The sequence below is a fragment of the Podarcis erhardii genome (assembly GCF_964252035.2).
Source record: "Podarcis erhardii genome assembly, chromosome: 16".
Taxonomy (NCBI): Eukaryota; Metazoa; Chordata; class Lepidosauria; order Squamata; family Lacertidae; genus Podarcis; species Podarcis erhardii.
Window position 1 is genome coordinate 25512881 of NC_138514.1, and position 26627 is coordinate 25539507.

General features: G+C 43.7%; 3 protein-coding genes across 5 annotated transcripts in view; 1 reads left to right on the top strand and 2 right to left on the bottom strand.

The window, feature by feature from the left end:
* Positions 1–1247: 1247 nt before the first annotated feature.
* Positions 1248–13563, bottom strand: NIPSNAP2 (nipsnap homolog 2). The gene is made up of 10 exons (XM_081843801.1): positions 13409–13563; positions 9948–10087; positions 9815–9860; positions 8370–8464; positions 6624–6694; positions 6218–6358; positions 5567–5598; positions 3852–3946; positions 3278–3361; positions 1248–2404 (listed from the first exon to the last, which is right to left on the bottom strand). Exons 1-10 carry the CDS (start codon positions 13510–13512, stop codon positions 2340–2342), a joined length of 873 nt encoding a protein of 290 aa, XP_081699927.1. The 5' UTR covers positions 13513–13563; the 3' UTR covers positions 1248–2339.
* A 2482-nt stretch (positions 13564–16045) lies between these two features.
* Positions 16046–18295, bottom strand: MRPS17 (mitochondrial ribosomal protein S17). Its single transcript, XM_081843810.1, has 3 exons — positions 18200–18295; positions 16649–16789; positions 16046–16487 (listed from the first exon to the last, which is right to left on the bottom strand). The coding sequence occupies exons 2-3, from the start codon at positions 16769–16771 to the stop codon at positions 16197–16199; spliced, it is 414 nt and encodes a 137-aa protein (XP_081699936.1). The 5' UTR covers positions 16772–16789; positions 18200–18295; the 3' UTR covers positions 16046–16196.
* A 6470-nt stretch (positions 18296–24765) lies between these two features.
* The window catches only part of LOC309331535 (merlin-like), a 28834-nt gene continuing 26972 nt past the window's right edge, over positions 24766–26627 (top strand). The window contains exon 1 of one of the 3 annotated variants that reach the window (XM_081843781.1): positions 24766–25072. The gene's annotated coding sequence lies outside the window, so the exon portion shown is untranslated. The remainder of the gene's footprint in view (positions 25073–26627) is intronic. The other 2 variants (XM_081843780.1, XM_081843779.1) reach the window with 2 other exon arrangements.

A 26627-nucleotide genomic window follows, 5' to 3' on the forward strand; every position in this document is an offset into this window, starting at 1 on the left:
ACTTGAAAGTTCATGGGGGTCACATGGGAAAATTCCACAATTGACAAATAGAACAAGCAAACACAGGACCATCAGGGTCAGTGCAAAATGTGCTTGGGACACATTTCAGAGGTGTTGCACATGAATGGGGGTTGCTTCCTCAGATGAGGCAACTCAAAGCCTTATTTGAAGGTGGAAAATTTCCAGGAAAAATGTATTTACAGACCTGGCTTTCAGCAAATACAAACTTCAAAGCAGTCTTTATTTTGTTGAGACAAACTGATCGGTCAGTTAGAAAAAAAATTACAGTGTAGATCCCATTTTTGAGAAGGGCAGGGAAGAGAATAGAAAAGTTTAGGAAAATTCCTTTCGTTTGCTATCTGACACTATGGAGCTGGCTGATTAGTCAATGCTGCCCCAGGCCCATCAAGACAGTCAAATTTGGATCTGAACAAACTGGATCCATAAAGGTAAATATGGACAGTAGCATGGAACTTCAACTTCCTGTGTCTGAGCAGCGAATGAGTCTTAATTTGCACTGGAAGATTCCCACTTAACTGGAAACTTTACTGTGCAATCCTATAAATGCCAACTCTGAAGAAGTAAGTTAAGAATGTAAAAAGAGCCTTGCTGGATGAGGGCAAAATTCCATGTAGTCTAGCACCCTACTCTCAGTGGCCAATGAGAAGGCTTATTTATTTTTTTCATAAAATTCATACACCACATAATTGTAAAAACAACAACCCTAAAAGTGGTTTATAAAGATAAAACAAGGAAATCAAGGAAAATTCAGATTCATACCTCCTTGTTCTCAATAGGCAGGGGAAGGGAAGCCTGCAAACACAATCTGAGTGAAATGGCAGCACTCCTCCTATTACATTGGAGATAGAACACAGCATAATGGCTAGTAACCATTGGTAGCCTTATCCCCCATGGATTTTTCAAGTTCTCTCTTAAAGTATTATTTTTGAGGTGAGGTAACCAGAACTGTACACAGTATTTAAACTGTGGTCTCATCACAGATTTGTATGACATCATGATACTGGCAGTCTTATTTTTCTATCTCTTGGCTAATGAATTCCTAGCAACAGAATTCACCTTTTTCATAATTGCTGCACGCTCATCTGCTTAAATGGGACTTTCTTCCAGGTAAAGGTAAACAGGACTGCAGCCTTAAAATCCCAGTAGACTTTGTGGCCATGCAGGCCATCTCAGCAGAAACTCAGAATTCATCATTATTGAAACAAGTCCAAAAACTCCCCAAAACATGTGAAAATCAATAGGATTTTATTGACACATTCTGCCAGAAAACTCACTGAAATGTATAAAGTGGATGTTTCTTAGGTAATCGGACATACAGTGTATTGCACTGATTTGTTAACTAACAGAATAATTGCTTCAACATACAGGATGTTCACAATGTTACAGACACACACACACATACAAATCCCTCTATTTTAAAGTTTAATCAAAAACAGAGAATTGGGCATGGGAAATGAAGTGATTTGTGCCGTCCTAAGTGATTTAATGTGCCTCATCCTGATGCATCTTTTCAGAATTACTTTCTGCAGTTATGTTAGTTAAACCACACAAATGGAGGAAATCATGAATGCTTATTAAATAACAATAATAAAATCCTCACATTCTGTTTCACTGCATAATCCTGGAGTGCTTAACAAACGTTCATGACACTAACTCTTCTTTAGAGCTCATCCCAACGCCATTTATAACCCTTCACCAACCAGATGCCCTCCCAGCTGTTCTGGCCTACAACTGCCATCAGCCTCAGACAGCATGTGTTTACTGGGGCTGATGGGATCTGTAGTCCAAAACAGCTGCAAGTTTGCAAATACTGGCTTAGCTGATTGCTAAGATAAGTTTGGCTAAGCCAAAACAAAGGGCTGCTTTCTCTAGCAACTGCTTGTGGCACCAAAGGAAGGCCTTGTAAGCTTGACATGCCATAATGATTATGAAAGAATGGATAGGAGTGCATGTGACAAATCTCCCCATAATTAAATACTGCATCGTTTAGGGGTTTAAAGCTTATGCAACTACCACTGAAGCTTGTGCGTTTCCAACAGGGCCTGCCAGCTCTCTGAATGCATGGCTGTGTTTGAAAAAGGCTGTTTCACAGAGAGCCAGACTAGATGGTTGAACAGTAAGACTTATGATGACTCCCAAGCCTCTCCCCAACACAATCCCAAGTGCTCCTGCAGGATCTGAAGAAATGAGGTCACATTCATAAAGCCCCAGCATACAGTACTTTTAGAAGTCAGAGTTTCCATTGTCATACACACATATCAAATTAACTAAAAGACAAATGCTTGTCAATGTAAATCTGCACCGATCAATCAGTGGCTTTACTGAAGGGGAGAAATCGGCAATGGTATCATAATTCTGGATTCCATTTCCTGAATAAGGGGCACTGGAAAGGAGAAAGAAATTGTGTTAGCACTTTAAAAAAAATAAAATGCTAATGCAAGATATTACAAATGATCTTTTTTGTAGCCAACAAAGCATTAGACTAGGAAGCAGGACCGGTTCTAGGATTTGGGGGACCCCAGAGAAAGGGAAGCTCAATGGGGCCATCTTAACCTAGGAGAGGAAAGACAAATCTCTCACATTAGCAGGTTTTTGGGTAACTGCCACTGCCACACAGGTACTAAACTGTTACAGCAAGGTGTTGATACTTTTTCAAGCAAAGGGTTCCATTTCCAACTTGGCAATTTTCTGGGGGCTATATGCTTATGGTGGGTGGGCCCAAAGCCAAAGTGGGCACAGCAACGAATATAAGTTTAATATTTGTATAGAAGGCAACTTTCTACATATACATATACAGTTGGAGAACAGCCTTTACCAAAGGTGTCATGGGCTTTGAAGACATTCGAAGTCAGGACACAAGGGAGAAATGTGCTAAGAGGAAGGCACGCTTGGTAAATCCACACCATGATCAACTCCCGCCCGGAAACCAATGTCCCCACTGTGGAAGGACCTGTGGTGGATCCAGAATTGGCCTCCACAGTCACTTACGGACTCATTTTTAAAACCATTTTTATGGAAGACAATCTTACTCAGCTACAAGTGATCGCCAAAGAAGAAGGCGGCAATTTTCTACATATACATGCCCCTCTTCACCCTCTATTCAGGCAATCAAGTGTCAAGACCACATTCCAGCCAGGCAAAAACACTCCAAGGTAGTAGGACTGGTGAGGTGTGTGACCAGGAAGGAGTGTGGCCTGGGGAGAGTTCTGAGGACTGTGTTTGGTCCTTAGGCCTGAGGATCACCACCCCATCTTACCTGTATAGTATACCAGCTCATCCCAACCAGGCTTGTGCCATGCGGCGTTCCTGATATCTTCTCTTGTCTGGAGATCTTTGTACGCTGGAAGTGTTGGGGGGGGGGGAATAATTTGGAACTATCAGTGTCTTGACGTCCATCAGCACCTTTCTCTCAACTACAGCAACATACCATAAGCAAAGCACCAGAGGGCAAGCCTCATTAAAACCCTAAACTGTTATTTACTGCCATGGCTCTATCCACCCTGCTCTAAGGAGCCTTGGAAACTGTACCGCTATGAGGAGGCAAGGGTCATATCAGTTTCACAAAATTGCTTGTCCTTTACTGTTGAAATGGAGATCAGATTAAAAGGGAGATAGGAAGCTATCTTAATCCAAGTTAGATCAGTGGTCCACCTATGCTTAATATTTTCAACACTGGGATATAATATTGGCCAGGGTTTTAGGCAGGGGGATTTCATGTTCCCTACCTGGAGTTGCCAGGGAATGAACCTGAGACCTTTAGCATACAAAACAGGTGCTCTGCCACAGAGCTACAGTCCTTCCCCAGATTTCTCAGGTCCAGGACGACCTACCCCAAAGGTGATGAACCATGTAAAGCTGCCCAATCTGTGAGAAAAAGCCACCAACAGCTTCTTTGTCATCCTGCCGGAAACCAATGGCACGAGCCCTGGAAGGTAGAATATATATGTATTACAAACAAGACATGAGTGCTGGGGCTGAGACAATTACAAAGGTAACTATCAGATGGAACAGTACTAGAAAGAATGCAGCAAGGATCTACTAGTTCCATCACTGCACAACATTATAACATAACCCCCTTGGTATTCAGAGCTAGATAAATATTTCAGAGGGCTAGAAGCCTGCATGAATTCTTAATATTACAGCATCTGATATAACTTCAAACCAAGGGTAAAGATAGCCCCCGTTGGCCCACAGGGAAAATGTGAAAAGGACATTCAAAGTTTAGGCCAATAATAGTATCACAAAAAATATTACAAGCTTTTGAGTTTCCCTAAAACTCTTTATCAGGCTAGATGGTAAACAAAGTAACAGAAAGAAATTATGATGGTAGTGCCATGTGTCTGCATCTGGTGATAATCTTAAAGACAAAATCTGAGACACAGGCAGGCATTTAAATGAGACCCTTTAGGTGCTGTGGAAGTATCAGGCATTACTTTCCACCTTTGCCAACATAAAAGACTGATTAGTTTCTCTTTATTACTGTTTTACACCTATCAACGGTCCTGTGCATTTCACCTAAAGATAGAGACAGATGTGGACAATGGCCACTTCTTCTGTTTCCAGAGATGGGGAGTCAGACATTGTTATGCTTTATGTTTCCAGCAGGCTTTGTTGCAACTTGCTCTCTCTCAGCAGATGCAGACTCAATTAATTATCATCAGTCAAAATTTCTGGTGAATTCTCCATTAGATGGTAAATAAAACTTGACTAATGGCCACCACTGTCTGAAAGGAACTTAGCAGAGATTATATTATCAGTCATGCTCATTGGGAGGCATATCCTCTGCCCACCCCACCATTTATTCCTGAACATGTGGAGTGCTGTTTGGTTTCTCCAGAGTGCAACTCTAAAATTTTATTTTCCCATGCATAGGGTGTTCTCTGCCTCCTGGGTGTTCACTGTCCGTATGTGTCAGCAAACACAGATAATCAAACAACAGGCAAGATCGCTGAACAGGAGGACATGACCCTAAACTGGAGTTCCAGTGCATCAACTTGCCCATCTACTATGAAAAAGTCCTTTGACTGGGTATGGTATTACAACAACAATCCCTACTGCCTGTTCCTCTCCAAGGTCGAGCTCCAGGAAAAATGAGCTTTGCAGGTTTTCAGAAGAAGTCAACTGCGCACCGTGCCAACTGGATGGCTGCTGTGACACCATGAGCCAACCTCACCCCTCATCCCCAGTGATTTGAAAAACTTAAAAAACCAACCAGATTCTGTGCCTAGCTAGTGTACCTTTTTATCTGGCCTGCAGCCTCACCTCTTCCACCCCACTCCACCCTGTCCTCTGCTCTGCCACAATTTCCTCTTCACAGATGACACCTTGAATTCAAGTTGGGCTGCAAAGGAAATATCTTCCTTTGCAGATGTGGCTTGAATCCAAACTGCTACTGCAAATGAAGAAATAAAAGAATCCAGAGCACACTTTCATCTGTAATCAACGCACATGGCAAGTCCAAGTGATTGACAAATGGGCAGCTCTGTCCATCTCTCAAAATGGTATTTGGAATTGAGGGGAGTCCAGCATAGCAAGGGACACTTACCAGTAGTTGCCCCATTCAATCATTGTTCCAGGCTGGGGGGAATAAAAGAAATACAGAGCAGGTGACTCTAAGAGAATGATACCCTCCATTCCCTCCCCCGTTGCAATTCAACAGGCTTTCTCTCCTGCCTCCAGAAGGGTTTTTGAATTCTAATCAATAACAAAAAAGACAACTCAGCCCAAAAGACATGGGGCAATTACACAATCACTTTAAGACCAGAATTCCTTCAAATACTTTTTTCAATGTCCCAATTTTCATTTCCATCACCTGTTGACAATGATAGGGAACATTTCTGTCAGAAATATGATATATACACTGAATATTTATAATACACAAAAAGCTTGCTTCTCAGTAAAAACATATAGGATTGCAACCTCTAGTAAATGCAACCTTTTCTGTTCAAAAGGCAGACCTTCCAAGAGAAAAAAGGAAAATCAATGAAAAAGAGTTGCAATGTGCTCTCTGTTATTCATTTCTGGCAGGAAGCAACCTGCCAACTTGTCTACCAGATGGATTCTCATAACAAATTTAAAGGCTAGCCTGACAAAGAGTGAATGCAGTCTCACTCTTAAAGGTCTCATGAACCCAAGAACACACACAGAGAGAGGGAGGAAGGGAATGACTATTCTATGAATACATAAAGACGCTCACACGGAGTTGATAAGACCTCAGTTCATAGATATTGGGCCCTGTCCTCGGAACAGGCTCATTCCAAAAACTGAACTCCAACAGCAGCTGATTCTTGCGGGAGAGAAGCATGTTTCCCCTCTCTTTGCGAAACTCCACAAACCCCTAAAAATAAAATGAAAAATCCTTACAATGACAAGGCAAGATCACATGCATTTATTTTTTAACTAGTTTAAGCTTCATCTGTCCAGATATTAAGAGCTTAATACTAGGAGGACACAAAACTTAAAGAGTGTATCTTGGTTTGATACACAAACTCTGGGAGTCCTTGACAATGGAGGTTTTTTTGCAATAAACTGTTAAGTTTGAGAGGCAAAGTGACTTTTAAGGGTCAGGCTGATGAAGTCCAATCTTTGATGCTAGGACTTACCTTATCATGTCGAAGCTTACTCATGACCTCTGTAAGAGCTGGATAGCCTCCCTCATACCGCCACAGATGAACTGAAATGAAAAGTGGCATATTTAAGAGTCCCCCTTCCCTACTGGAGATTCAAAACAGACTCCTCAAACGTCAGCTTCTTCCTGGCCAAATCTTGTATCCCATTGTCATTTCTAGAACCTAGCTCTTTCCTTCCAATCCTGGTGGCCACCAGCACCCTTTTCCCAGCACACCTTGAGAGTGGTTAGCCCTCTCACCTTCTCTCAGTGACTAGGAACATGCCTTATACTGAGTCAGATTATTCATCCATCTAGCTCAGTACTGTTTACACTGACTGGATGTGGCTCTCCAGGATTTATTCACTGGTCACTGTCCTTCCTTAAGCCTATACAGTGGTACCTCGGGTTATAGGCGCTTCAGGTTACAGACGCTTCAGGTTACAGGCTCTGCTAACCCAGAAATAGTACCTTGGGTTAAGAACTTTGCTTCAGGATGAGAACAGAAATTGCGGGGCCGCAGCGCAGCAGGCCCCATTAGCTAAAGTGGTGCTTCAGGTTAAGAATAGTTTCAGGTTAAGAATGGATTAAGTTCTTAATCCAAGGTACAGTGGTGCCTCGCAAGACGAAATTAATCCGTTCCGTGAGTCTCTGTCTTGCGGTTTTTTCGTCTTGCGAAGCACGGCTATTAGCAGCTTAGCGGTTTTAAGAAAAAGGAAACAAACTCGCAAGAACTCGCAAGACGAAACGTCTTGCGAAGCAAGCCCATAGGGAAATTCGTCTTGCGGAACGACTCAAAAAACGGAAAACTCTTTCATCTTGCACGTTTTCCGTCTTGCGAGGCATTCGTCTTGCGAGGTACCACTGTACCACTGTATATTTTTCTTTCTCCACCAGCAGAAGTCAGAGGCCAAACAAAAAAGATAAATGGGACAATGCCCTGAGGAAGATATCCTACACAAGCCCCACTGAAATGAATGTGTGTGTGTGTTTGGGTGGGGGGGGCAGCAAAGAGTGGCTGTAAACCACCTAGAGGCTTTCTGTTGAGTAAGTAGTATATAAAGTTTGTAAAAAGAAAAAAGAAAAGAAAGAACCATAGCTCTACCATGAGCCCACTTCCAAAGATTTTACCAGAAGACTGCAAACTGTCACCCAGTCACTCAGGCCTTTCTGATACAGAATTTGAGCCAGCATCATCTGCCAAGAAGGTTGCGTGGACCATGAAATTGGCCACTCCCCTGAAAGAACTGCAAGAAGACCCATCTGTGACGGGGAGTGTCTAGACTTGGGAGTGGCACGTCCAGACGTGGGAGTGGTAACTCTGAATGTGTCTGAACCAGCCTGCCAGCTATGCAAGGGTGCTTATTCTCAGGAGCTGTTGGAGAAGGAAGAAGATGCAATCTGAAACCATTTGATGGTTCTGCAGTGCCTGGGTCTGTGCCAGAGCAGCACCTTTACATTCCCTGCAACCTCGCCTGAAGGACATTCAGGCAAGGTTACACTGGGGACATAAGGATTCTGTTGAGGCTATGAGTTTTGATGGAGAAATGTCCATTTTCTCTGGGAATCTTCCTGGGCTTGTTAGAGGCTCTCTGCTCACTGCTGCTGGTGTTGGTTGTCCACTGTCCCCAGATCTTGCCCCACATCCTGCAGGTTCCCATCCTGGCTGGAAGAGGCCCCCTTATCACAAGCACACATCATTAGCGCAGTTGTGCATTCTGTTGTACGTCTTAGCTCCTACCAGCCTGATCTTGCTCTCCGTACCACGTGTTCCACGTCCCCACCAGTGTACATGGATATTCCTTCCCTTCGTGGATCTTTGGCAGCACCTCTTGACTTTAAAAAAAGCAGAAGCAAAAAGGAACATAATTACTGTAGCCATTCCATCAAGCTAAAGGAGAGAAGAGAGATGGAGGAGGAGTTTGGATTTGATATCCCGCCTTTCACTCCCCTTCAGGAGTCTCAAAGCGCTAACATTCTCCTTTCCCTTCCTCCCCCACAACAAACACTCTGTGAGGTGAGTGGGGCTGAGAGACTTCACAGAAGTGTGACTGGCCCAAGGTCACCCATCAGCTGCATGTGGAGGAGCGGAGACGCGAACCCGGTTCCCCAGATTAGGAGACTACCACTCTTAACCACTACACCACACTGGGATTGCAGGGCCTCTTGATCGGCTCCAATGGAATATCAACAACTTTTCCATCTACTTGAAATCTATCCATTCCAGTCTGAATTTGCTTTTTCCTCCTCCCAATTCCTTTTCTTTTTGTGTCATGTCTTTCACATTTAAGCCTGAGGGCAAGGACAGTCTTATCACTGACATTTGCAAGCTGCTCTGGGAACATTTTTTAGTTGATAAAAATGCTTTTATCAAATAAATAACATACCCATGTGTTTCCTATGTTATGAGTTACCCAAGTGCCATCTAGTCCAACCCTTTGAAACACAGCAATAACAGCTAAAGAATCCCTGACAGATTGCCAAGAGATGCACAAATGTTGGTTGGCTCACCAGCCAGCCCTTTTTTGTTGTGGATGCTAACTTAAGGTTATCAGATGTCCCCGTTTCCCGGGGACAGTCCCCGGATTTACAAATCAGTCCCCTGACATAATCAATGTATTTAATAGGAAGTTGAAAAGTGTCCCCAGATTCATTGAAAAAAATCTGGTAACCTTATGCTAACTCTTCAGTCGCCCTTGAATAGTCTAGCATATACCTGGTGAAGAAGCAGACTTTTCTCTCATTTGCATAAGGTATGGTATATAAAGGAAGTGAGGGACTGCCAGAGTCTTTACTGAGACTTGGAAGACCCCACCCACCACTGCTGTGTTCTCTCTTCTCCTAACCACAGCATCAGAAAAACTGCCAGGTTGGCAATGACCTGTGTGCTGCTGGGTAGTTGCCATCAATGAGCTTAAAGAGAGCTTTTAATTACTGCCATCAAGATGAAAGCTACCATAACAAGATGGGCTTAGCAGTAGGGCAAGGGATATGGTGCCAGATTCACCACTTCCCCAGCCCAGTTAGGATTCCTCTGCCCCTTCCTAATCCTATGCAAGTTTACTCAGAAGTAATTCTCACTGAATCCAGTGAACTGTATACTGAGGTAAGTTTGTATGAGTTTAGTAACTAACAAGGTTCCAGATTTTAACCCCCCAAATGTTCCAGCATAGCATTCAGACTTACCAAAGCTTGTTGTAGGATTCTAGGCATTCTGGTTTGACATTGTGAACTGAAACAGGAAAAGTCATCATTAAATGCTGAGAGAAAGAAAAAAAGAAAAACAGAAAAGGAAGAAATATAAAAAACAGCAGCTCACACTGTATTTTATAAAGACTGCTGGTCTCCCGTTTGGCTAAGAGGTTGGAGTGAGCATCTTTCCTGGGATCAACTTTGCGGACAAAAAGCGATTTTAACCAGCTGTCTTCTGCGGATCGGCTGTTTGACGACACAAGGCCCCTGCAAGTGAGCAAGACAAACATTGTTCTAGAACTTGTGTAAGCTTCATTCCTGTTTCATTTTTATCAGGACTGAGAAGTAGTGCAGCAAAGAGCAGATTCCTGATTAGCCTCACAGCTTCTGGAAGGTGTTTTTCACATTATCTCTGGAATACACAAGATTCACCTACCTTTAATTCAACCTGACTACATTAATCTTAATTTACTAATCATAGGAGTTTGAGCTGACTCATCGGTAGATCAACAGACCAATCTTATGAAAGTTTAATCAGAATGAAGTCCCATTATGTTCAGCAGAACTTACCCCAAAGTTAATATGCACTGGACTTCAGCCAAAATATTAAAAATGTATATATGATAAAGTAGTCAAAGAAAACGAAGACAGTATTTTTTTAATAGTTGTTGCTTGCCTCCACACTTCTCTCATAGACAACCAGGGAGGCCTCATCTTGCCAAGGTCATTTGCTTATACAAGAACTTGTATTATTAGCTACTTTTAAATTTGCCAACCAATTAATCTGGTGGCATCTTTTTAGTTAATCAAAATATTTTAATCAAATCATTCAACCAATTATTTGACTACTAAAAGGTAAATGTAAAGGACCCCTGGACAGTTAAGTCCAGTCAAAGGAGACTATGGGATTGCGGCACTCATCTCACTTTCAGGCCAAGGGAGCCAGTGCTTGTCCACAGACATGTGGCCAGCATGACTAAACCGCTTCTGGCGCAATGGAACACCATGACCGGAAACCAGAGCACATGGAAACGCTGTTTACTTTCCCGCCACAGTGGTACCTATTTGAGTACAAGGATTGCTTCTGCCCCATATATTGAACACCATTGTCCAGTTCCTCTGCCACCACACCCCGTACATGTCAGAATCATAAAATCGTAAAGTTGAAAGAGTTATCTAGTCCAACCCCCCTGCAATGTAGGAACATGCAGTTGTCCCATATGCGGATCAAACCTGCAACCTTGGCATTAGCAGCACCATGCTCTAACCAACTGAACTATCCAGGCTGATGTATGTAAGTGAGCTCTAGTTCATGAAAGCTTATACCATAATAAAAGTTTGTGAGAATTTAAGGTACTACAGATCTATTTTGTGTAGCAGGCTAACAGTTACTTCTCTGGAAAATGAAATTAGAGTTTTTCCATTGTGTGGAACTATGATATACCAGTATAAACTGGAAGTAAAAGTAATCTCAAAAGCTTCATTTTAATTAAGTCTGGGGCAGAAACCAGAGAGCAGTAACAGCTGTTGTTCAGGAGTTTTTGCTTGTCTACTGATTTACTGGGGAGAGGAGGATTAGTTAAAGCTTTCAAGGATGCTTATAATACCCAAATATTAAAAGTAACAAAATTGTACTGTGTGACACAACTGAAAATCAAAGATGAAACTGAAATCAAACCCACAAACCTCCAAACTACACTACTTGTTATCTTGAGGAAGACAGTGTATCTAATTTCCCACCATTTGTGTCCTGGTGTGCATGTATCCTTATCTTCTATGAAAGTCAGGGAGGATTATGTGATGATTACAGAGTTTGCTGAAAGTAAAAGTGTTAAGCAAAACCACATCCTTATTCACACACTAGCAGAACTCTTCCCAAGGGGTGGAAAAATCCTAGGCAACTGAAAAAGTTGATTTTGGAGAACAATTGATTTTTCAACCCTAAACAACATTTGCTTCTAGAAACCTAAAGCATTTTTCAATTTAGTTTAGTTTGCTGTCTTGACTATGTCATGATATAGCTTTACAGATCGGTTGGGACAGCATGCATCAGTTATAGACAACAAAATCAGTAAGGAATCATTATAACAATTTACCACATGAGTATTTAAATCTATCTGACTCAATTGCCAAGAGCTCATGAAGTGGCAGATATCTCTCCACCTCCAATTAAAAACACTATTTCTTTTGAATTAAGATAGGAAGGCAGCTGACACAGGAATATACAGTTCTTCCCTCCTGATAAATGGGACACTAGAATAAACAGCAGGGATCCTTATCAGCACAATTATTTATTTAATAACATACACACACACACACACAACTTGATTGTTAAAAACAACAACCTCAACATGGTTTACAAATATAGGGAGTGTTCCTGTTAACATTTGTCCAGAACACAGAAGACATTTTCTAGAATCTTTAATTGCATTTGTTTATTTTATCAATTATAGTGATTTTTACCACCACCCCTTGAAGCAAGTTCCCAGGCCACATAAGTAAATTTGGTTGGGGTCCTTAAAAAAAAATATTTTAAAAATCCATTCATATCTCACCCTTCCTCCTGAAAGAACCCAGGGTGGCTCATTATTATTATTATTTAGGACCCAAAGGAAAGCGAAAAAAACCCCATTGAATAAATAAAGCTACCATTGTTGTCGTGATTATAATTTCAATTGGCATTATTTCAGTCCCCAAAATAACTTCTTAAAACTAATAACCAACAATAACAATATATTTAGTCTCCAGGCAAAAACATTCTTTTCTCATCAAACCTTTGGCTTTTAATTAATTACCTGAGGCCTTTTTGCATGGGTGGGATGTTTTAATCCATCTTAAAAAAACAGAATTGTCTTTATTTTTATTTTTTTCCATATGCTTAAAATATTACAAATCCTTTTGTGCTGCCGTGGCAAAAAAGCAACTAATAAATTTAATAAATAACAACGATCATACAAGATGGCTTACAACAACAGTAATAATACAATGTGAGAAAGGAAAAGGGGTGGGGGGGGTCCTCTCCGTCCCCCATAATTTAGATGGGAGTGTGTAGAGGATTAGCCAAGAGATTAATGGAGTGACCCCCTACAATGGGGTGGGGACAAGTGTTAATAATAGGTGGGGGCTCCGAAGTAGAAAGAACACACCGTAACATATGTGGAGGCGGCTATCCATGAGGCGACCTCCCCATTATTAATAGTTGGGGGGCTTCTGCGTGAGGTGGGCTGAGCCAATGTACACACCCCCTCCTCCGTGTGGAGACGGAGGGTGTAAGTATATATATATATATATATATATACATATATATATGTGTGTGTGTGTGTAAAAGACGCTGTTTATTGAATAATATGAGCGGGGAAGACAAGAGACGATGAGACCCCCCCCCCCATTCCCACAATTGATTACTCTAAAGCGCTGTTGGGGGAGGAAGCAATAAACCACCTGACCAGCCCGTGACCTTGAGCCGCGAGGGGGGGGGGAGGAAAGAGCGCGCGCCTAAAAGAAACGGCTCTCCTCTCCCCCCCCCCACCCGTCGCTCGACCTTCCCGCCACTTTTCACCCCTCCCTCCCCCGCCGCTTCCCCCTCACCTGAGGAAAAAAAGGCGGGAACGGCCCCCTTGGGCTGGCAAGGCGCTGAGGCGGAGGCGGCCGCCGCTCCCCCGCCGCAGCAGCAGCAGCGCCCCGGCCGCCATCTTGACCACCTCAACCTGAGGGGACGGCGCGGGGGAAAAGGAAGGGGAAATGGGGGCGCAGTGCGCCCCAGTAGCCACTAGAGGGAGCGTTCCCACCCCTCACCGTGAGGGACGGAATTGAGGAGGGGGACACGGAAAGGTTTCTCTCCCCCCCCCCCCAACGCCGCACATTTCTCCGACGAAGGTCTCAAAGGCGCAGCGCCATTAAGCTGAGGCGACTCTGGCCAAGGTGCAACCCCAGAACCTTGCTGGGGGGGGGGGTTGAACAGTGTGAGGGATTGAAAAATAAACGGCTTAGTTCCCCTCGAGGGGGGCTGCCCTACGTGGATCCTAAAGTGCCATCTTGCTCCTCTTAGAACAATTTAAATGAATAGGCTCTAATAGATCTGAGGAAAAGCCCCTTTTGAACATGGGCAGAGTGCATTTTTTTTTTTCACAAGGGGCACCACAGATGCCTACAGAGGGCCTACAGAGGGCTCCTGTGGTTGTGTAGAGGGCGCTCACCCCCACCAAAAGAAAGCATTTTTTAATGTAATTATATTTCAAATCCAGTGCAAAACATGTAAACCATTGCAGATTAAGGAAGTGGCACTTGCATACCATTTGCACAAAGACCTCAGCTCGAGGAAGGGCTAAAGAAGACATTCTGGTCTGGAACAAAAGTTTGCATAAATTTGGAAAGACATAGGATACCCTTCTAATGTCAGATTTGTTTGTAGATGTAATAATAGATGCCCAGCCAGCTGTAAATGCATGTTTTGTGTTTTTCTCCAGCCATGCACAATGTTTGCATACTTTTTTCAATTAAGGCAATTATCATATTGATGCCAAACTTAGTGTGGACACCCGATCAGCATAGCCACAGCAGTCCACACTATTGAACTAGTACAGTACAGTAAGTCAAAATGGTCCCTATTTGGACCTTCCAAAATTTGCAGGTAGCTGCTGCAACAAAGAAGTATCATATTAAAATCTTGCTTTGTAAATCTGCACTCTCCACTGTAATAAACTTAGTAAAAAGTATTTTTAAGACATCTAATTTTTTTATAGATTTCCTCCCCACCTCCCAGAAGAACCCATTTGCTTTTTAATACATGGAACAGGAAAAAACCCCACCGGCTTTGCATCCAAGTTCTATACATGTGAATGAAACTCTGGCCAGAAAAATTATAGCCAGCTGGCAACTAATTCTGAAATTGGGACAATATTGGTTTGGGAAATCAAGTTTTCTTTTTGGGTGACCCCCTGATAATCCACATTTCTAAAAAATAAAAAACAACCAGTAAAAGCAATATTATTCCCATGAAATTAATTTTATTAGGAGTATACTGTATTATATTCAACAGGCTTACTTAGATGTAAATTCCACAGAGATCAATAGAATTGCCTGTCTTTACCAGGGAGTGAATTCCATTGAGCTCAGTAATACATTAAAGTAAGCATGTTTTAGGATCAGGCAGTTGTTTTTGTAATACTTTCAGCCCAATTGTTGTATAATTATAGTATAATTATTAGGATTATCCTATATAGTTTTATGATTATGTAGTGTGCTGGGTTGGGAACATTTAATAGAAGAGCAGAGCATAATATATCATTTTTACCAGCAGAAAGGGCCCAACATTGCTTGGGAATTATAAGAAGCCAAAAATAACAGTACAGTTTTGAAACCAGTACATAAAGAAATAGCCTGCTGAATCAGGCCCTTGGCACATTTAGTCCAGCATTCTATTCTCACAGTGGCCAAAGAGATGCCTATGCGAAACAAGCAAGCAGAACATGAACATAAGAGCCCTCTCCCTTCCATGAAGGGGCAAAGTCCTCTGGGATGTTTGCCTGTACAAGCAGCACTAACAGGAACTTGAGCTGTGCAAGAACATGGAAGAGTGTTTGCTAAGGTTACCAGATTTTTTTCAATGAATCCAGGGATACTTTTCAACTTCAATGGATTTTGTATGGGGACTGATTTGTAAATCTGGGGACTGTCACTGGGAAACGGGGACGTTTGGTAATCTTAGTGTTTGCACCATTTCCATTCTTGCGCATATCCCAGGGGACTATTCTCATGGATCAGATCAGTCTTTCACTGTTTTTAATGGTGCCCAGAAACTTACACCCAGAGGCAATTCTCACAGTAGTGCCTGATCCTAAATATTGTCTCATACCAGCTGAAGTGTTTGAAAAGGTGGTGGGCTCCATCTACCCTGTGCCATAGGAGCCAACTCCTAGGGGACAAGGTCCCTTCGCCCCCCATAAAATATTTGAGGGGGCTGGAGCCCCCAAAGTTAATGGGCATTGCCATTCAAATGGGGGGTGTGTGTGTGTGTGTGTGTGTGTGTGACGTGATCAATGATGTGGGGTGGGGCTTACCTGTCCGTCCGTCCCCCAATATTGGATTTCACTGCTTTGCTGCACTGTGAAGTATTAAACATTGTGTATTGTTTTTGGATACCATCAAGCAGAGAGGCCACTTATAAATATTGTAGCAGACCAACTTACATTCACTACTTGAAAGATTTTAAAAGTAAACTGAATGTTTCTGTTGTCCTGTGAGCAGGTTAATTCAAGTTTATTATGAATCATGACAATTTCAGAAAGAACACATAAACATTGTGTTACATACAAGCTCATCCACAGAAGCACATGGAAAGTCTCAGATTATGCTGCCTACCCTGTCCTCACCCCCATCATTTATCTGAAGAAGAAACAGTTAATTCTTGGAGCTTTTCACTAAGGTAACTGGTATCTCTATCGGTCAGGTTTTCTGAGTCCGTTACACTTTCCAGTAGCCTAGTGCCTGCACAAGGCTTCCCCGTCACTGGATCAATGATTTTCCCAACCTTGTACACAATCTCAGCCAGTTCGTGTTTCACGTGCTTGCTCCTCCGTTCGGGCAAAGCTTTTAAGAGAACGATGTCTCCCTCAATGCACTGCTGCTGGGGGTCATGAGCAAAGTATGTTTTCCGCTTGTTATAGAACTGTGGGAGAAGAGAGGAAAGAGCACATGGATTATTCAGTGGTAGGCAAATGATTCAGAGAAACCTGAGTGCCGGCAAGACTGAACCGGGATAGAATTTAGCTAACATTGACTGAAGTTCTCCATCATACTGGTGTAACTCAACCCCAAAGGAAAGTTTACCTTTAGCAAGTAAGGATCCAGCACCAGCCGCGTCACTCTCACTTTGGCTGTTTTACGCATCTTGGTCCCAATGACTTTCCCTATGATCCATTTTGCGTGGACAGCACCACGCAATGCAGACATGGCTCAGTTACAAACACCCTGAGAAGCAAGAACAAGGTATCATTTTAACAGCCAGTGGCAAAGTACAGCCAAGCCAACACACCTATTATTATTTATAATAACAAGCCTACCTAGATATTTAGAATGCTGATGTGTTTTTAGTTCATTACTGGTTTAAATTTTCTGAATGTTTTCATTGTTTTTACTAATAATTTTGTTGTTTTATTCTTTTTACAAACCTATCTGATGGAGTTTTTTTAAACAATCAAACAGTAAATAAATTTCATGAAATAAACAAATGAAACAAATAATAAATGTATCTGTTTGGCTTATTTCCTACCCTTCACCAGCAAGTCCCAGGGCAGATCACAGCAATTAAAAAACGTAATATTAAAAACACTTTAAACAACCTTCTTCAGAAACAGCATTTCCCCTTACATTCTAGCCATAAGAAAGGCAGAGGAACACCCCAGGTTTGCTAGTCTTGAAAACCCAGGCTCCCCAAAGTATTAATGCTAGATGCTAGTAAAAATGCTTTAAGACCAGTGCACATCAACACCACATACTAACTGAGAAAGCAGGACAAAATTGTTGCTGTGGAAAAGCTGGTACTGCCAGTGTGTGATGCCTAGATCTTAATCATGAGAAAGGTGTGTTGCAGTACTTTATCTTGATGGCTGTGCTCTGCTTCCACTGTCAGAGGCAGTGATCCTTTGAATACCAGTTGCTGGAAACCACAAGAGGGGAGAGTGCTGTTATGCTCGAATCCCGCTTGTGCGTTTCCCAGAGCCACTGTAAGAACAGAATGCTGGACTAGATTGCCCCCCCCCTCCGGTTGGTCTGATCCAGCAGGTTCTTCTTATGTTGTTAACAGATTTATTGTTAGATTTCAGACCTGGAGGGCCACGAACTCCCCGGCCCTTGATAAAGTATCTCACAAGCAGGGATGAGGAAATCCCTCTATGTCTGAGATCCTGGAAAACTGCTGGAGAATAGGTAATGCCACAAAATGATGAACAACCTGACACTACATCCATTGTTTTGTTTTTTAAAAGTTGCTAGTCAATAAACAAATAAGCATTGCAGCTGACAGTTTAGGGCTGCTGCCTTGGCACACAGCTGTCAAATATATCCCCATTAAGTGACCTTGCTCCTGAAAACTTGGGGTGCAATTTACGCTTCCACCATAGGATGAAAAAAGGTGAGAGGAAATTAGGGGGGTTGCAAGCGGACTGGATGAAGATAAGGAGCCCCCCTGCCTCCCAGAATTATAGGGGAGTTTAAATTTAGAGGAGCAGAGGCTGCCTTCCCCCTCCGCAGCCCTACATGAAGCTCCATTAGATCGTCCACCTCTGCCCTTTGTACTCCAACCAGGTCTCTGCCCCGCAGAGACAGTAAAGCTCCCCACCCCCGTGCCCTCCGCCCCATAAATCCGTTGGAAACTCTTACTGGGTCTCTGTCTCCAGGCTGGAAACGGGAGCCGGGGCCAAGAGAAGGAAAAGGCGGAGCCAGTAGCGGAAGTTCGGCGTAGCCCATCTAGGAAGGGAGAGTGGTGTGTGTTTGTAGCCTCCGAGGCCCTTCTGGGATTTCCCTGCGTGGATTAGCGGGTAAAGCACCGGCGTGGGGAGCAAGAGGATTTTGGGTTCGAGGACCAAGCAGGGGTGACGCTAATAGCTTCTTGTGTTCGGTCTCTATTAATCAGCCGCATATTTTATTCTTCTTAGAGTTGCATTAGTTCATTTGACAGTAGCATCAGAAATAAAATAAAATTAAAATGGTCATTCTTCACAATGGAAAGGGATAGGCTCTTTATGTTGGATTTCTGTCTGTTCTGTGCGGGTTGTTGTTTTTTTACAGCAAAGAAGTTGTGCCAGGGTGGAAGTGTTGGAAGAAATGACAAACGTTTATACAAATATCACATCTGTTTTAAGGCTGCCATGGCAGGATTTCCCTGCCTTTCAAAGTTCCACAACAGGCAGAAATACGAAAAATGCAGCATTGCCGGCGCTGAGTTTTCATATTTGGGGAAAAAGCACATGCCAGATTTCTGTCGGCTGGAGGTGCAGTGATAGGGAAAACAGTACAGTACATACCTGCAAAAAAAGGAAAGGAAATAGTTGCCTTCCTGTTCACTTTCCCACCATCTTAAAAACACAACATTAAACTCACTGGCTGCTTAAAAGGTTAGAAATTAAATGACTGCAAAGGCCTGTCTGCATTTTTTAAATGCAGATTTATCATACTGTACACCCCATTGGTGGTTTTGTGTTGCAAAGTGCTTTTAAAATCTGAAAATAAATAAATAAAATATCCTCCAGTGTATCAGAGGATATTTGGGGTGCCCTGATGTTCCATGGGGAGGGGTTCCATGGGGAGAACTCCTCCTGCCCCTGCACCCCCACTTGTCCATCAGGCATTGCTGGGTGTTCTACTAAATCATGAGGTGGCCTCAGTATTGAAGCCTCAGCTTCACGATCTGTCCTTCCAGTGAGCACTCAGGGCTGATTTCCTTAAGAATGGAGAGGTTTGATCTTCTTGCAGTCCATGGGACTCTCAAGAGTCTCCTCCAGCACCATAATTCAAAAGCATCAATTCTTCGGCAATCAGCCTTCTTTATGGTTCAGCTCTCACTTCTGAACATCACTACTGGAAAAACCATAGCTTTAACTATACGGACCTTTGTTGGCAAGGTGATGTCTCTGCTTTTTAAGATGCTGTCTAGGTTTGTCATTGCTTTTCTCCCAAGAAGCAGGCGTCTTTTAATTTCGTGACTGCTGTCACCATCTGCAGTGATCATGGAGCCCTAGCTAGAAAGTAAAATCTCTCACTCCCTCCATTTCTTCCTCTTCCATTTGCCAGGAGGAAAGAGGGGGAAAGCAATCCCAGGTTCCAATTCTTAAACAACTGTTCCTGTAATGACCACGGTGCATATTGGGTAGGAAATGCCTGCTGCAGCTGGTCTTTTTACAGAGCTGATTGTAGAGAGCCCTGCTTCCCATCTCTCCCCCTGGTGGAATTTTAACAATCTGCATCAATGTGTCAGTAAATAGTCTTGATGGTTGTTTTACACGTGTGCGGTTTTTTGTAATGAAATGTTTATGATCTATTGTAATTCTATTACATTTTTGTGCACCTTTATATAATTGGAGGTTTTGTAAACAATTTGTTTTTTGTAGTTCTTAGTTATTTTCTTTATGTGCATATTTATTTACTTACATAACATAAAATGTGGACTTCTGATTGTAATTATTAGTAGCCGTTGGTTTTGAATGTGGAAATTGTGCGGTGTTTCTTTTATTGAATTACCGTACTTTTTGTTGGGATTTGTAAATTGTTTTGAGATTTATTTTGAAATATGAAGTGGTACATAAATTGACTAGCTGAAAAATTAAATCTGTCAACAGGAGCCCAAAATGAGCCTCTCAGGGCACACTCCTCATGGTGCCCTAATTTATTGTTTTTTCATTAGCCATATTTTTATGGCAGCCCTGTATCACATGTTCAATGGGTGACTCACAATTTTTTTAATGCTATAAGATACAGGGCTACTTCTATTATTTATTTGATTTGTCATTTGCTTACTACAAAAAATCTCCAAGTGGTTTACAGAAAAAGGCACTGCCTTGGTGACTAGCAGTGCCTTATTTCAGCTCCAGCTGGTTTTGCCACCAGTGACGCCTTTTGGACAGAGATGACTTGGCCACTGTACTCCATGCTCTGCTAGCTTCCAGATTTGCTTATTGCAATGTGCTCTGTGTGCAGCTGCCCTTGAAGACAACTTGGAAACTTCAGTTGGTCCATGATGCAGGCACAGCAGACAGATTACTGTCTGGGGTTCCATTTAGATCCCATATACAACCCCTGTTTTAAAACAGCTGCATTGGTTGCCAGTTTGTTTCCAGGCCCAATTCAAGGTCTCACGTTGGTCTTTAAAGCCTTAAATGACTCAGGCCCCAAATATCTGAAATACCACCTTCTTCCCTAAAGACTCTCGTAGGTGCTGAGATCTGCAGAGGGGCCTTCTTGGTATTATAATAATAATAATAATAATAATAATAATAATAATAATAATATATTATTTATACCCCGCCCATCTGGCTGAGTTTCCCCAGCCACTCTGGGAGGCTCCCAATCAAGTGTTAAAAACAGTGCAGCATTAAATATTAAAAACTTCCTTGAACAGGGCTGCCTTCAGATGTCTTTTAAAGATAGTATAGCTGCTTATTTCCTTCACATCTGAAGGGAGGGTGTTCCACAGGGTGGGCGCCACTACCGAGAAGGCCCTCTGTCTGGTTCCCTGTAACCTCACTTCTCGCAATGAGGGAACCGCCAGAAGGCCCTCGGCACTGGATCTCAGTGTCCGGTCAGAACGATGGGGGTGGAGACGCTCCTTCAGGTATACAGGACTGAGGCCGTTTAGGGCTTTAAAGGTCAGCACCAACACTTTGAATTGTGCTCGGAAACATACTGTGAGCCAATGCAGATCTCTCAGGTCCGGTGTTATGTAGTCCCAACGGCCACTCCCAGTCACCAGTCTAGCTGCTGCATTCTGGATTAATTGCAGTTTCTAGGTCACCTTCAAAGGTAGCTCCACGTAGAGCGCATTGCAGTAGTCCAAGCGGGAGATACCGTATTTTTCGCTCTATAAGACGCACCAGACCACAAGACACACCTAGTTTTTGGAGGAGGAAAACAAGAAAAAAAAAATCTGAATCTCAAAAGCCAGAACAGCAAGCAGGATCGCTGCGCAGTGAAAGCAGCAATCCCTCTTGCTGTTCTGGCTTCTGTGATAGCCACACAGCCTGCATTTGCTCCATAAGACGCACACACATTTCCCCTTACTTTTTAGGAGGGGAAAAGTGAGTCTTATAGAGCAAAAAATACGGTAACTAGAGCATGCACCACTCTGGCAAGACAGTCCGCAGGCAGGGAGGGTCTTAGCCTGCGTACCAGGTGGAGCTGGTAGGCAGCCGCCCTGGACACAGAATTAACCTGTGCCTCCATGGACAGCTGTGAGTCCAAAATGACTCCCAGGCTGCGCACCTGGTCCTTCAGAGGCACAGTTACCCCATTCAGGACCAGCGAATCCCCCACACCCGCCCGCCCCCTGTCCCCCAAAAACAATACTTCTGTCTTGTCAGGATTCAACCTCAATCTGTTAGCCGCCATCCATCCTCCAACTGCCTCCAGGCACTCACACAGGACCTTCACCGCCTTCGCTGGTTCTGATTTAAAGGAGAGGTAGAGCTGGGTGTCATCACTCCACCCTCAGAAGCTCAAGGAGAGGGCCTTCTCTGTGGCAGCTCCTACATTGTGGAACTCCCCTCCCCAAAGAGTTCATTGTAGAGCTTCCAGTGAATTCTGAAGATGGCCCTCTCTATCCTGGCTTTTGACACTTGAGGTGTACGTTTTTAGGACCCACCTTATTTTTATGGTTGCAAGCTGTTGTAAATTGTTTTTAATACTGCAACCCATCCTGGGACTTGTGGGCACCGTTGGTCCCTTCTCGGGCAAATAATGTGTGCGAGTCCAACCTTTGCATGCACCCACCCACTCTCCTCTTCCCTCAGGGAATGTTTGATGAAGACAGAACATGCCACCTATAAGATAAGTGCGTCTTCCTCCCGAAATTTAATCACTGAGGAATCTGTGATAAGCCTCCAAGGCGCCTCGGGATGCATCTTCATTTGAAAATCCACTGCTTTAAAGAACTGGGGTGGGTGGGCTGAGTTTTTAATTAAGCACAAACATTGGAAACTCAGTTCCAGCAGCTCTCAGGTGGGCGCCATTGCCATGATATGAGAACAAGGGAGGTGTTCATGGTGAGTTCTGGCACCTTTTCTTCTAGAAAAATGGCACTGGATAAGAACATAAGAAGAGCCTGCTGGATCAGGCCAATGGCACATCTAGTCTAGCATCCTGTTCGCCAACCAGATGCCCTTAATGGGAAACCCCCAATCAGGATTCGAGCACAAGAACACCCTCCTGTTGTTTCCAGCATTGCTGCCTCCAGCTGTGGAGGCAGAGCAAAGCCATCCTGGCTGGTAGTCAGTGATAGCTTTGTTGCCCTCCATGAATTTGTCCAATCCCTATTTTAAAGCCATCTAGGTTGATAGCCGGGGACGCAGGTGGCGCTGTGGGTTAAACCACAGAGCCTAGGACTTGCCGATCAGAAGGTCGGCAGTTCGAATCCCCGTGATGGGCTAAGCTCCTGTTGCTTGGTCCCTGCTCCTGCCAACCTAGCAGTTCGAAAGCACATCAAAGTGCAAGTAGATAAATAGGTACCGCTCCGGTGGGAAGGTAAACGGCGTTTCTGTGCGCTGCTCTGGTTCGCCAGAAGCGGCTTAGTCATGCTGGCCACATGACCCGGAAGCTGTATGCCGGCTCCCTCGGCCAGTAAAGTGAGATGAGCGCCACAATCCCAGAGTCGGTCACGACTGGACCTAATGGTCAGGGGCCCCTTTACCTTTACCTAGGTTGATAGCCACCACTGCCTCCTGGGGGAGTGAGTTCCATAGTTTAACTGTGCTCTGAACTTTCTTTATATATTGATCACTGGCTCCCTCCAAGGGCTTTCTTCATCTCTCTTTCACACGACAACTCTGTGAGGTGGTGAATACAGCAAAGAGTCTTGAGGCACCTCAAAGCCTAACAAATGCATTACTGTACACAACATGAGCGTTCCTGAGCCAGGAAGATATCAGAAGAGGACAAACAGGACAAAAGAAGTTGCCTTACACTGAGTCAGACCATCTAGCTCAGTGCTGTGCACACTAACTGGAATCAGCCCTCCAAAATTTGAGGACATTCCCAGCCCTACTGAGAGATGGAACCCAGGACTTTCCGCTGCCTTCTGTACTGTTTCAGACCCTTCAGAATAATAGCATCCCCCCCCCCCCGCAAAGTGCCAAACAGCCAAAGAACACCAGATACAGTACTACTGTGCAAAGTGCAACAAGATTGCTTTTGTTGTTGTTGTTATTTCTGCACTATCAATGCACATGACGCTTCACACAGTAGAAGAGTAGAAGAGGACAGATCTCTGCCCCAAGGACCTTCCACATTTCCCATGAGAGGAATAGGATGGACAAAATGCAGTACATAATTATTTCAGTCATGCATATTTTCTGGTGTGTGGTCAGGTTAAGGAAGATAGCCAGTGTCCGAGCTGAATGTCTAGTGGCAGAGTGTTCCACAGGACTGGGCTAATGATATTAAGGCTCCACTCCTAGTTGTTGTCAAATGACCCTTGCCAACTCAGGGAATGACCCATGACACTCCTTCAGAATATCTTGGTGACCAGGCGGGGATGTAAGGGTTCAGGCGATCCTTGGAACTAATTTGTTAATGGCTTTGTAAATTAATACTGTACAGCAGTGTTTCCCAACCTTTGGTCTCCAGCTGTTTTTGGACTACAACTCCCACCATCCCTAGCTAGCAAGACCAGTGGTCAGGGATGATGGGAATTATAGTCCAAAAACAGCTGGAGACCAAAGGTTGGGAAACACTGCTGTACAGTACTAGGACCTTAAACCCAGCTCAGTAGCATTCTGCAGCAGCTTGGGCTTGCGAACCAGGCCCAAGGACCGCCCCACACACAACACTTTGCAGTTATCCAGCCTTGAGGCTAGCAACACATGGACCACAGTGGTACCAAAGAGAGCGTCAAAAAATAGCAAGCTTTTGAGATCTGCAGAGCTCTTCATCACGCAAGACCCTACACAGGGTGAGAAGAGAGTAGAGGGGGAAAAAATATTAATGTTCCCGTTTTCTACCTCTTGCTTTATGTAACCTGACGAAGAACTCTGCAGAACTTGAAAGCTTACGTATCGTCTTCTGATGTTTTGGTTAATATAGTATAATGGTGAAATTGATTTCTCCACCGCACAAATGCACTGGATCCCAGCGGGTTATGATGAGAGGTTTATGTTTTTCTCTCCCTGCAGTGTCTGCTGTTTAGAAATCCCCAGCGCGGGAGGAGGAGGAGTCTCGCACGCACCCAGGCAGGAAACTGCTCGACGTCTTTTGCCATCACCTGGGAAAGTAAATTCTTCGCTTTCTCCCCGGCAGCTGAGCTGACATGCTCCAGCGTGGAGGAGACAAAGGGAAGGGAAGCCCCTTGCTAGATCAGCCCTTGGCTATGATTTTTGCAATGTGGTGATGTGAACGTGCGCTGTGCAAAATGCAACCTTTAGAATAAACAAACAAACAAATGCTTCTTTTTAATTTTTTAAAAAAGCATTGATTCCGAGAAGAGATTCAGAATCCAATTTGACTCTCCTGCTGTGGAATTGCAGCCTCCAGGAATAAGAAGAGAGAGAGGTAAGCAAGCGGCTGTTTGGATCTGGGAAGTCATTCAAACCGCTAAATTGTTTGCAAATCCTTGTAACTGAATCAAAGCAAAGCAAAGCGGAAAGGAAAAGAAAAAGATTTAAGAAGCAACATAATACAAGGTATAGAGAGGGGTGTGTGTGTGTGTGTGTGTGTGTGTGTGTGAAATCATGTATTTTTCAGCGTGTGATTTATGCATTTTAAAAAAATGTGTTTGGTTCCAGTTTAATCCTGTCCACGTCTACTTTAAAGTAAGCCTCATAGATTTCTATGGGTCTAACTCCCCAGCTAAGCATGTCTAGGATGGCAGAGGACTGGATTTCTCTGGGTTGAATACAGGCAGTGACCAGCAATGCAGGAAGACAAGGAAATAAGTGAGGGAAGTCTAGCTGTGAAAGAGGCTGGCCACTGTATTAATACATTTAAAATATTTATTAACCGCTGTTCATTGAAGGATTTTGGGGTGGTGTACAGAACCTGGGGATAGAATCCACATGCCATAGAAATGCAACTGGTACTCCAGCAAGAAAACGTGGCAAAACCAAAATCTGCCTTACAAAATCACAATAAAACAATAAAATATATTTATTTTATTTATTATAAAATAAATAAAACTAAAAAGCACCTCCAGATGCTTTGAACTACAACTGCTGTTGGTCCTTGCAACATTTAGATCTTCAATATCTATTCTGCTAATGCAAAAAATAAAAATAAAAACCACACGTTCCATGTTTCCTCTTTGCATTAATACTCCCCCCTCCCCCGTGTTCTGGGTATTGGATGTGCTTGCACTGGTAGTGTTGCTGCTGCAGCATCTCTATTGCCAACCTGGTGTCATCCAGTTGCTTTGAACTACAACTCCCATCAGCCCTTGCAGCCAGAAAAGCCATGGAAACTGGCAGCCACTGCACCTGGAGGGCACCACATTGGCTATCCTTGTTCCATTGCAAGCTAAGGCTGGTCCATTAGAGTGAACGGGGCACTTCCTTACCAGTCTCAGTCTGCCCTCAGCCTACCTCCTGCCTGCCTTCCTGCTTGCACCCAGCCCAGGAGGTGGCAGGACTACTGTGAAGGACAAGCCGAGCCATTATGACTAGCAGCTGTCAATAGCCCTCCATGTCACCTTCCTCCAGTCTCAGCATTTTCCCTGTAGAATTCAGCAGGAAGGAGGATGGGGACAAAACTAGGTTTAGTTGGCTTTGTCTATCGTTGGTTTTGGCTCTACCTCCTGTTTGACTCCCTGCCTTAGGTCCCACCAACTCTCACTGGGTACCAGACATCACTGTCCACTGCTTCCAGAGTTGGAAGGGACCACGAGGGTCATCTGGTCCAACCCCCTGCGACACAGGAATCTTGGCCCAACATGGGGCAAAATGATTAAGAGCCTCACTCTGAACCAACTGAGCTGAGGAGTTTGTCCTTATCCTGAGATAGCTGTTCCAAATTACCCTTGGGAAGTCCAGTCCCCAGTGCCCTAGGGATGCTTGAAGGAGATAAATTGTTTACAGCTCTGCAATAATGTGTCATCTCCCCACCCCCAAATACA

Bases quoted from the DNA above. Each gene is read 5' to 3' on its own strand.
- MRPS17 (XM_081843810.1), bottom strand. From the start codon at position 16,771: ATGTCTGCATTGCGTGGTGCTGTCCACGCAAAATGGATCATAGGGAAA. The intron at 16,488-16,648 runs GTAAACTTTCCT...CTTCTCCCACAG, and splicing joins TGGATCCTTACTTGCTAAAG to TTCTATAACAAGCGGAAAAC.
- NIPSNAP2 (XM_081843801.1), bottom strand. From the start codon at position 13,512: ATGGCGGCCGGGGCGCTGCTGCTGCTGCGGCGGGGGAGCGGCGGCCGC. The intron at 6,359-6,623 runs GTAAGTCCTAGC...TTTTATTTTTAG, and splicing joins GTAAGCTTCGACATGATAAG to GGGTTTGTGGAGTTTCGCAA. The intron at 3,947-5,566 runs GTAAGTGTCCCT...TCTACCTTCCAG, and splicing joins ATTGAATGGGGCAACTACTG to GGCTCGTGCCATTGGTTTCC.